This window comes from Pinus tabuliformis, chromosome Q (genome assembly GCF_031772625.1).
Source record: "Pinus tabuliformis cultivar Carrire ecotype Pingquan chromosome Q, CPIR1, whole genome shotgun sequence".
Classification (NCBI taxonomy): Eukaryota; Viridiplantae; Streptophyta; class Pinopsida; order Pinales; family Pinaceae; genus Pinus; species Pinus tabuliformis.
The window spans coordinates 436,868,068-436,878,969 of record NC_142296.1 but is presented as its reverse complement, the minus strand read 5'-3'; the positions used below and the strand labels follow the sequence as shown (position 1 = coordinate 436,878,969).

Below are 10,902 nucleotides of genomic sequence, written 5' to 3'. Positions count from 1 at the left end.
TTGGTGCGCCCCATCTCCTCAAATCGAACCATCCGTGAAAGGCCGCGATCACGAATAGCGTCCACATGTTAACTCGCCTCCTGAATCAATCATATTTTAATCTAATCTAATCTAAGTATATGAAGTCTCGTGCATTTACTTCCTATTGACAAGTCAGTTATTTGTCGTTATTTTTATCTTTTAGAAAAATCTTAATCACGTGTATCATCAATTTTTCACATAAATGGCCAGGTTCTCACATTGGTGGAATGGATGTCTTTTTATCTTTTAGAAAATCTTAATCACGTGTATCATCAATTTTTCACATAAATGGCCAGGTTTTCACATTGGTGGAATGGATTCGTCTTTTCCTAGCTTTTAAGAGAATGGTTCAATGAGATTGACTTTTAACGGAATAACTCAATGACACACCTCCCCATAGATACTGTCCTCCAATTCTGGGAGGATTATATGATTGAGAGCTCATGTACCATCCAATGATATTTTGGAACTCCTTCAATCAAAAGTTATGAGAGCTATACGCACTATTAATTCCAATGCCAACAATCATTTTTTCAAATGGCATAGCAGCTATCTTTCATTTTATACTGCTCCAGTCTCCTAATTTCTTTCTACCTCTAAGCATTTAGAAGATCTTCGCGGAAACAAAAATGGTGAGTTCATGCTTTCGACAGAGAGTTAGTTGGTAGCTTATCATGTCGATTACATATATAACAAACTGTCTCCTAATTTCTTTCTATCTCTAAGCATTTAGAAGATCTTCGCGGAACAAAAATGGTGAGTTCATGCTTTCGGCAGAGAGTTAGTTGGTAGCTTATCATGTCGATTAGATATATAACAAACTGTTAATTTGTGATGATAGGATAAATCCTCGTGTGACGCAACAGATGAATGCTGGACGAAAGAGACAGTGGGTGTGGTAACAGGGGCCAACAGAGGAATAGGGTTAGAGATCGCTCGTTTACTTGCAGACAAAGGTATCACTGTTGTTCTCACTGCTCGTTGCAAGCAGCAGCAAGACTTGTCTCCACAATCTCGTGCTCTCGTGGAAGAAGGAAGAAAAAATGTGGTGTTTCATACACTCGATATACAGAGGGATGACAGTGTTACCGAATTTGCCCAATGGTTGAAGAATGAATTCGGTGGCCTTGATATTCTGGTATTCTTCTTTTCTTCGTTTTGACTATAATTGATCTACTTCGTCCCCCATATACCAATGGAATGTATGCTCTTTCACAATGGCAGGGGCATTTTGGAATGGATAAACTAAGTAATTATGTTGCAGAGTTTAGTGGAGTTTACTGTCATTTCTCTGTTGTATAATTTCTATGACTCTGCTGTCTGTAATATGCTGTTTGCAATTTGACCAATTGAGTAGGTTGATGTGGTTTTGATCTTCTACTTTCTGATTTTAGCATGTGGATCTCTATTTCCTATTTTTCTGGTTCACTCTAAATCATTTTTGGTTTACCTTTCCAGCCAGAGTCATTTACTGAATACTTAGCCGATTGAAATTCTATATTCTATATATGATTGAAATTCTATACTGTATATATATGTTTTTTTCTTTCTTTATTTCTTTTCTTTTCCCTAGAGGAAATTGGTCTCTTTTTTTCTTCTTTTCTTTTTCCCTCATATCAGGCTAGCTCACAAATATACTCCCGGAATGCTTAGACTTGAAGCCATTACAACAATGCTCGTATCAGGCCAGCGCACAATTATACTCACAAAATGGTTAGATCAGTGTTTTTAAACTGGGCTGGTCTGAATCGGATTCACCCTACTAGACTGAGTCAAACCCCTGCCCAGGTCGGCTAGGTTGAAAAACCAGTTCAGCAGCTGGTCCATCACCGAACCGGTCGAGTCGGACACCGATTCGGCCGGTTCAGTCGAGCCCTTCTTAAACCGGCCGAGCTAGTCTGCCGGAAAAAAGGCGGCAACTCAGACTTCAAACTCAATTTTTTTGTTGTTGTTGTTGTTGTTTTTTTTCTTAATGCCTCTACCCCTCTCCCAAGCCTATAAAAGTGACCCAACCCTTTCACATTTAATCACAACTATCTCATTGCATTTGTGTGAACATTTGTGGGGAGTTTGTGAAGAGTTCGAGTTGGTTTCTGGAGCAATAGTGAGGATGAGTGATGGGTTTGTCCGTTTGACTCTGATTCAGAGTCTGAGCCAGATAATCTTGCATTGTTTAGTAGTATGACTAGTGATATTTTGTTGTAGAGGCCATTTAGAGCCTCCTTGGTTATCTGTTTTTGTTTTGATCTCTATATATTACATGTATTGGACAATGCACTAGGTGTCATTTTGATATAATAGATATTTTCATGAGCATACTTTGATCATATGTTGTCTTCTTTCTATATTCTAATGCTTTGAGTTTGGAAACATGAATGAAAATCTTTAAAAATATGTTTTTTCATTAAAAAAAATAAAATATTTATTGTCTTTTTTACAACCACCGAGTCATTGAAATCAACTAGGCTGAGTCGATACCAAGTTGGAGTCAAAGTCGACCCTCGGCTGGTTCTGAATCTGAATCGGAGGTTTAAAACTATAGGTTAAAGTTGAACCCATTACAACAATGCTCGTATCAGGCCAGACCACAATTATACTCATAGAATAGATAGACTTGAAGTCATTACCACAATTATACTAACAAAATGCTTAGACTTAAAGCCATTACAATAATATTATTCAAGATGTCAAAATTCAACATGTTATTAGCTGAATTTGAACCTGGGTGGTAGGATAACAGTAATTCAACTTAGCCTTTTCATTCTTTCTGTATTGTACTATTGAGTAATTTGTGTCCATCCTTTTGATGCCGACTTCAAGAACCAGGAACCCAATGCTTTTAGGCTAGTTTTTGCTTTTAGACAACTTTTGATCTAGCAGCAAATGATATGAAAACCAGATATTTCATATGGAGGGTTTATTATACAGTAGCATTTCAAGGTGTGTTTTTTTTAATAAGAAGCATCTTTCGTAACTGGAGGACTTGATTTGAGGAGAACCCCCTAATATACTCGGTTAAAATGCAGGATAGAGGATAACCATGAGCATAATCGCTGCTCTGTGACGGTAACCATGAGACATAATCGCTGCTCTGTGAGAGTAACCATGGGGAATGTGAAGGTCAGGAGAAATTACTCCTCTGTTAGATTCGGAAAAATGATAAAACAACAATTATGAGATGATACCAGCATTCTCATGAGAGCTAAGCCAAGATTTCCAGCTTCCTATGCCAAAAGAATTTAGCAATTTGTTTTTCATTTGATCGAAAGATTATGTTTTCACCTCCCATTACCTACCTGTGAAGGTGATTGTTGTTTGCAAATTTAATCATTGTATGTTATAATATAAAATTCCTACAGCAATTTAATTGCTTGTGTTTCCTTTGCTAAACATGGCTTAATTTTTAGGCAATTTTACTACCTCTTAACACTTTTTTGTTGAAGTTCTAATGTTTTCCTTTGTAATCCTTGTTTTGAGTTTTTGAAGTGTAGCTCTGGAAGTTAAATGATTTTGTTTTTAGAAGAACAATATATACATTTGTGTTTAAACCAATTTTGATATACTGCCATTTTGAAAACAGTTTTCCTTTACATTTAGTTATCTCCTATGTGTTTTCGCTGTTGATTTCACTATCATATAAAATAATTTCTAACACTTAAAATGTCAAATTATGTTTTTAGAATCTTCAACTCCATACTTCTGCAGTTTTACAGTTATTTTCAGCCCCTCTGTATCCGGCATTCAAAATATCACTAATTTTACACAGACAGAAATAATGACCTAAGCAATATTGTTATTAAACATTTTATCAACCAATGAATTATGAATGAAAGATGCAAACCTAACAATTTATACAAAAAAATCAGTCAATATATTCCTACATAGAGACTGGAATGATCTTTTATGCCAGTCAAATGTAGGACAACACCGAGCAAATGCAGTAGTTGCATACTATATGTTGGATGCCAATTTTTGGCTGGAGCTGAGTCCAAATTCTGAATCATGTCGTTGGGGATTTTCAAGTAAATCTGATATATAAATGTGCTGAGAATAGAACTACATGCACTACTGGACTACCGCCTAACTGACTAATTCCTCTTATTTTCAGCCCCTTTATATCCCGCCTTCAAAGTATCACTAATTTTGCGAAGTCTTAGAGATAATGACCTAAGAAATATTGTTATTAAAACATTTTATCCCTAATTGACTATAAGTATTATTGATATGAAGCAATACAGTATGACATCTAGACAGTGTGACAGAACATCAATGAAGAGTGGAAACCAGGAAACTATATTAGGCCGAGAGCTAGTTGTTTGGGCAGCTTATTTGTTAACCACGTGCTCTGTTCGAATAATAAAAACTACTACTCAGAATAATTGAAGCCTTAGTGACAATAATTGGAAATCTTCCTGGGATATGCTAGGAAGCTTTTGGCATCTTGATGTTTTTTTTGAGTTAATATGAATTTTTTTTTGGAGTTAACATGAATTATTATTTTTTGTTGGCATTTTGATGTAATTTGCGCTAGGAAGCTTTTGGCATCTTGATGTTTTTTTGGGTTAATATGAATTATTATTTTTTTTTTGGTATTTTGATGTAATTTGCTTTTTTAAGTTAATATTTTTTAATTTTTAAATAATAATACAATACAATTGAATATGGTAAACAAATATTCAAAATAGCATTCTTTTAACTATTTTGTTTCGAATTTAAGAAGAATTTTAACTCAACAATGCTCAATAAATTTAGAAAATATTTCATTGCTCGAAATTTTGGCAATGAGGATGTATGGGAGGGGTTTGGTTTTTAATGGGCGTGTAGGTATTCAAAATTTGGCAATGATGATGTATCGGAGGGGTTTGGTTTTTTAATGAGTTTTTAAGTATTGAAAATATAATGGGTATTATCAAAGATATTCAAAAGTAAGATAACCTTACTATATTTGTATTATAAGGAAAATTTTTGGAATTTTGTATTATTATCTAATTTCAGTACAAGTTAAGCCAATATAACCTAATCTTATTATTAAGTCTAAATGATTTGTACTCAGTTTAGTTTTTTAAGATGTTTAATAAATTTGAGGTTATGAGGGATTTATGTCATATTCCTTTTTCCAATGAAATTTTTTTTTGGGATGTTTAATAAATTTGAAATTAGCATGAATTTATGTTATATTTTTTTTTCTAATGAATATTGTATTAAATTTTATTTTTGTTAATCTCTTTAAATGTTAGATCATATATTTTTTGTGATTTATATTGTAAATAATAATATTTTTCGGATTAATTACATTATTAGGATTTGGAACCAATTAATATAGTTCATCATTAGGGAAAGTTGGTTCCAAAGGTAAACTAAATCTTACTGATGTGATTAATCCGAAAGACATTATTAATCTCTTTAGATATTTAATAAATTTGAAAATAGACCAAATCTTAATAATGTGATTAATCCAAAAAAAACATTTTATTAATCTCTTTAAATATTTAATAAATTTGAAATTAAAATAGATTTATGCCATATTCCTTCTTCCAATCTTTTATTAGCTGTTTCTTCCGCATCAAATATCCTTCATTAGCAGTTTCTTCGGCATCAAATTTTCTCCCTTCTGGTTTCTCCATTTAGATGAGTATATTTACTCTGTAATTAGAATGAAAGGTCTTTCTCATTTGTTGCTCTAGGTCTTGAATTCACTTATGTATTTCCTTCAATTTCCTTATTCTTTGAAGCTTTAAATATTCCATTTTGATGTTGAGAGGGAGATGCATAGTCCAATTAAGGACAAACTCAAGTGAACAAGGATAGGTAGAGACATGAGAGAGTAAAGCAGGGATAAACTAGATTTGGGAGATTTGGATTAAAAACCCTAAAGAGATAGAGTCCATAAGAAATTGCAAGGGATGTTGACCAAGGATGTGTCAACTAGTAGAGTTAGCCAAAAATGGGAATAAAGTGAAACACTCAACCAAGGATCTTAACAAAAGCAAACCAAACACATTGCAAGGAAAATATACTAAAACAAGACATATATACTTTGAATTGGAAAAATGAAATTGCCAACTGCAATGAATATTCACCATGATTATAATCCAAATGCTCCATTTACCTACAAGAGGAATGATAACTAAAAGAGGTCAAGTTTAAGAGCATGTGGAGAAGGAGCAAGGGTCTTGTCAACTAACTCTCAACTTGGCTTTTATGAGGCATCATCTTATGGAAGATCCAATGAGACATGACAATATCTTAATTAAAGAACAAGGGAGTTCTAAGTATAGGTTGATCATATTTTTTAGAGTTAATGGGGTGAACTCTTGCATTTTCCTTAGTTGTTACATATTTATCTACTCTTTGGTTTTGGCCTCATGGAATTTGGAAGCAATACAAAATTTCCAATTTATCTTTTTTTCATTGTAATTCAAGTAACTATGAATGCTAGTTAAAGATATCCAGGAGTTTTACTTTGGAGAATGAGGTTGATAATTATCAATGAATCCCCAAGTGGTCAATCTCAAACCTTAATGAAATTGGTTGACATTAGACATTGAAGCAAATCATTAACTTTAATTACATTGTTTGAGGCTATATCGAGGCTCAATATAGATTTGAATACAATTATCCCCTAAAATTATAGAAAACTCCTTCAACACTTGCTACCTCATTTAATAATATAAAATATTAACTATAATAAATAATACCATTAGTAATATTAAATATATTCTTACATACAGACTGGCATTATCTTTTATGCAATTCAAATGTAGTACAGCACTGAGCAAATGCTGTAGCCTGTAGTGCATACTATATGTTGGATGCCCGTTTTGGGGTGCAGCTGAATCCAAATTCTGAAAGATGTCATTTGGGGGTTTTCAAGTAAATCTGATATATAATGTACAGAGAATCCAACTACATGCAATACTGGATCACCGCCTAACTGAGACTCCTATTATTAAGTATATATTTTGAACGACATGCTAACCGCCTAACTGAGACTCCTAAGTATATATTTTGAACGACATGCTAATAGTAAGAGCCTTGTATCTATGAAAAATAAACACAACTCTGAAGACACACTAAGTTTCTTAAAGTTGATCCTCGGTCACTGTCCTCTTTTGGACCAGATCTTTTAGAGGCATCCAAATCCTTTCAGATTTAGTCTCTAGCTCTTATTCCTGCCAACTGTTTATAAAAAAAAAGAAATTTCATTCAAGGCATCTCTATATTCAAACTTCCATAGCAGGATATAGCTCAGGGGAGAGAGATCATGAATTTTTTCTTTCTTTCTGCCCATTATTTAGAGATTAATGGGTCACCATTCAATTCTCTAGTTGGTGTCAATGGAATTAACAGAGATCCCTTTTCTAAATTACAGATCAACAATGCGGCAGTAGTGGGGACGAACTTTGACTGGGATCTGCTGGAGAAGAGCCAGATGGATTTTAGAAAGATAATTGTATGGCAACCTTATTGGAGTTTGATTTTTCTTCTGAACCCTACTAAAATCTGTAATTACTCTCTAAATGTTACTAGAACAACTAAGAATTAATTTCCGCAACCATACAATTGGTTCACAGGTAGATGGCTTGTGGGCAGAGGGGATGACAGAGGACGGCCAGACTGCCAAAGAATGCCTGGGTACAAATTACTTTGGTACAAAGAGAATAACCAAAGCTCTGATTCCACTTCTGAAGCCTTCTACTGCTGGACCACGTATAGTCAATGTGTCTTCTGTCGCGGGCCTACTTAGGGTATAACTAATTAATTAATGGTTTTTTTTGAAGTAAAAAGTCATTTTGTTCAATTAGTGATTTTGATGATTGCTGTGGTGTAAAGTATTATGTAAATTTTTAACAAATTAATGATTTGTTTTGTTTTCCTTAACAGTTTTTGAGAAGTGAAACATTGCAGAAGCAACTTTCAGACATTGAAAACATTAGTGTAGAGTTTATAGAATCCATTGTGAAGCAGTACATGGAGGATATTGAGGGAGGTGCAGACCTGAGGGACAGCGTGTGGCCGGTTAGGGTTCCAACATATTCTCTATCCAAAGTGATATTGAATGCATACACTCGTCTTCTGGCTCGGGAGCTGAAAGGAAAGGCATGTGTTAACAGCGTGCACCCTGGTTACGTCAGGACTTCCATGACATTCAACACCGGCGATATTTCATCTGTTCAAGGAGCAGAAAATGTGGTGAGAGTGGCCTTGCTCCCACCCGGTGGACCTACTGGCCAAAACTTTCTGCAAACACAAATTGCTCACTTCTAAATTCTTTTATGCTCTGTTAGATTGAGTGTAAGAGAATTTATCAGAAAAGTTTTCCTATGCTAGATTGAACTGAATCTCATATTTGTCCTGAAATAATGAGATCTTGGTCGTTATGCGTATTCCAAAATTATTAACATATTAAAATAATTGATTGAATAGATTTACAGATAGCATATTATATTGAAAAAAAATAACTCTGTTAAATGTCACTCTGTATTTATTATTATGAAGTCATGCATGACATGCTTGGGACAAGTCGATTGGGTATTTTTGTTATAATTTTTCTTGATGAGATGTTTCAGAATATGAAATTTGGAGGGCATAAAAGAGGAAATATTCAGGTATTTGGTAGATATTTCTGCACCAGATTTGTGTAAATTTATGTCTGATAGAAACTAAAATAAATAAATTTTGGGAGAAATAGACTCGATGAAGGAAGAAGTAAAAGATAGAACTAGCAGAAAAAATTAGTAGATTTGGTTAAGGAAGTAGTAAATAGATTTAGTGAAAGAAGAAGCAACTAATAGACATTGTAAAGAAGTAAGAAAATTTAGTGAAGTAGGTTGGTTCCTTCAAATATTTGCAGTAGTAGAGATTGGTGTCTGCTACAAATGGTGTTGCTGTGGTGATTGGTGTCTCTTGTAAGTTGGTGCTTACAAAATCTTTTATATAAAAAAGTTTTGAGTTTTCTCTCATAAAAATTTCCAAATATACCTTATATTATTTGTTTAATTTATAAAATCTATATATTTTATTATATTCTAATAATTATAATATAAGATATATTATTGGTTTAATTTATAAAATCTATATATTTTATTATATTTTAATATTTAAATAATTAAAAAAATTCATTCTACCGATTCACCCCTCAATATAAGTGTGAATCCAACGAGAAGACCAGAAATCAAACAACCCTGTTGAAGAAATAAAACAATAACTATTATGCCTGCAAGCAGCGGTATTCCCTGCTGGGTCAAAACTAAACTTTATATGGTTTGAAATTAAACTTGATATGGTCTGAAATCTGAAATTCAAGGGAAAGAGATACTCGTAGATTCAAACAAAGGTCCAAAGGTCTATGAACCTTGCATTGTGCTCGTCGAAAGAGGGAGATAATATGTTAATGTGAATAGAGACTTCGTAGACAGTGCATGGTGTTAGAAAGTGCACTGCTTTTAATGCACTGCTACCCGGATCAACATTGCTACCAGATCATATTAAAATTCCGGGTAAAGAATAAAGACATTATATTAAAATTGATTTCTATAAAAATTTAAATGAAAATTGTTGTGTATGTATTGCATCCGGCCAGAAATTCAATATCTTTTTTGACGAGCACAATTTTTTCTTTAAATCCAACTTCGAGAAGTCCAATATCTTTTTTGACGAGCAGAGATTGTGACGAGGCCCAATATCTTTTTTGACGAGGAGAGATTTTTGCTTTGGCCACCGCCTTTAGTTGGATCAAACATGGGTATTTGAGAATGACCTATTTAAGCAATACAAGTTTTGTTTCTCACTATGAATATTTGAGAATGCTCTATGTGAGCAACAAAACACTATGAGAAACTATGTATGAACCACATTATTGGAGAATGCCGATGAGGTATACTTTGTTTTATGTTTTTCACATTTTTTTTACTTTTTTCTCTCTCCTCGTTTCTCCCGTTTCTCGTTTCTGGTAACATAGTTTTGGTAGTTTTGGAATGATGCAGAACCTGAGTTTGTAACTGCACCTACTTGATCGTTAGAAGAAAGTCAGAAAGTAAATAGTAGATGAAGTCTATCAACAATTTGCAGTTCACTTGAACCCCAAAGGACGGAACCCCAAAGGGCTTGTGGTTTCATCAATGTGTGCTACAACCTTTATCGAACACCATAAGAGGCATATCAAGCTACTGTTCCGAAAAGATTGGTTTCAACAATGTGCACTACAACCTTTATCAAGCACCATAAAAGGCATTTCAAGCTGCTGTTTCAGAAAATATCGGTTTCATCAATGCGCGCTACAATCGAGCACCATAAAAGGCATTTCAAGGTGTTGTTTCAGAAAAGATTGGTTTCATCAATGTGCGCTACAACCTTTATCGAGCACCATAAGAGGTATTTCAAACTGTTGTTTCAGAAAAAATCCAACCGAAAAGTAAGTATGGAGATTAATTAGGTGCCAAGACACTACCTAAAAGCACAACACCACCCTGGGCCCTTTTATCAACCATTTGTCCGTGCCTTCATCATACATACCATGCATGTTCACCCACATGCGTTAACATCCAGCGTCCCCTGTCTGAGAGAAAAAATGCATAATTAGAACAAAATTTTGTGAACAACATATGCGTAGCAGAGTCATGGGTATGGGAGCGATTGGGTCACTACCAGGTGACCTTCACACAGATGCGTAGGAAGACCTTTTATCTATGCATGCCAAGCAACCTTCACACAAATGGGTAGGTTAACCTTCTATTTATGCATACCAGGCGACCTTCACACAGACCAGTAAGAATAACTTTTATCTATGCGTACCGGGCGACCTTCACAGAGATGAGTAGGCTACCTTCACAGAGATGAGTAGGTAGAACTTCTATTTATGCATACCAGGAAGGTAGGGAC

At 34.3% G+C, this 10,902-nt stretch overlaps 1 protein-coding gene across 2 annotated transcripts in view; it reads left to right on the top strand.

The window, feature by feature from the left end:
• Window positions 1–663: 663 nt before the first annotated feature.
• The window catches only part of LOC149220090 (short-chain dehydrogenase/reductase 2b-like), a 30,177-nt gene continuing 19,938 nt past the window's right edge, over window positions 664–10,902 (top strand). Inside the window, exons 1-5 of one of the 2 annotated variants that reach the window (XM_089384645.1) lie at window positions 668–777; window positions 863–1,159; window positions 7,394–7,474; window positions 7,596–7,769; window positions 7,906–8,530. In XM_089384645.1, coding sequence (XP_089240771.1) covers window positions 775–777; window positions 863–1,159; window positions 7,394–7,474; window positions 7,596–7,769; window positions 7,906–8,289 — 939 coding nt within the window. In that variant the 5' untranslated portion in view covers window positions 668–774 and the 3' untranslated portion in view covers window positions 8,290–8,530. Of the gene's footprint in view, window positions 778–862; window positions 1,160–7,393; window positions 7,475–7,595; window positions 7,770–7,905; window positions 8,531–10,902 lie in introns of those variants that run through there. The other variant, XM_089384646.1, reaches the window with a different exon arrangement.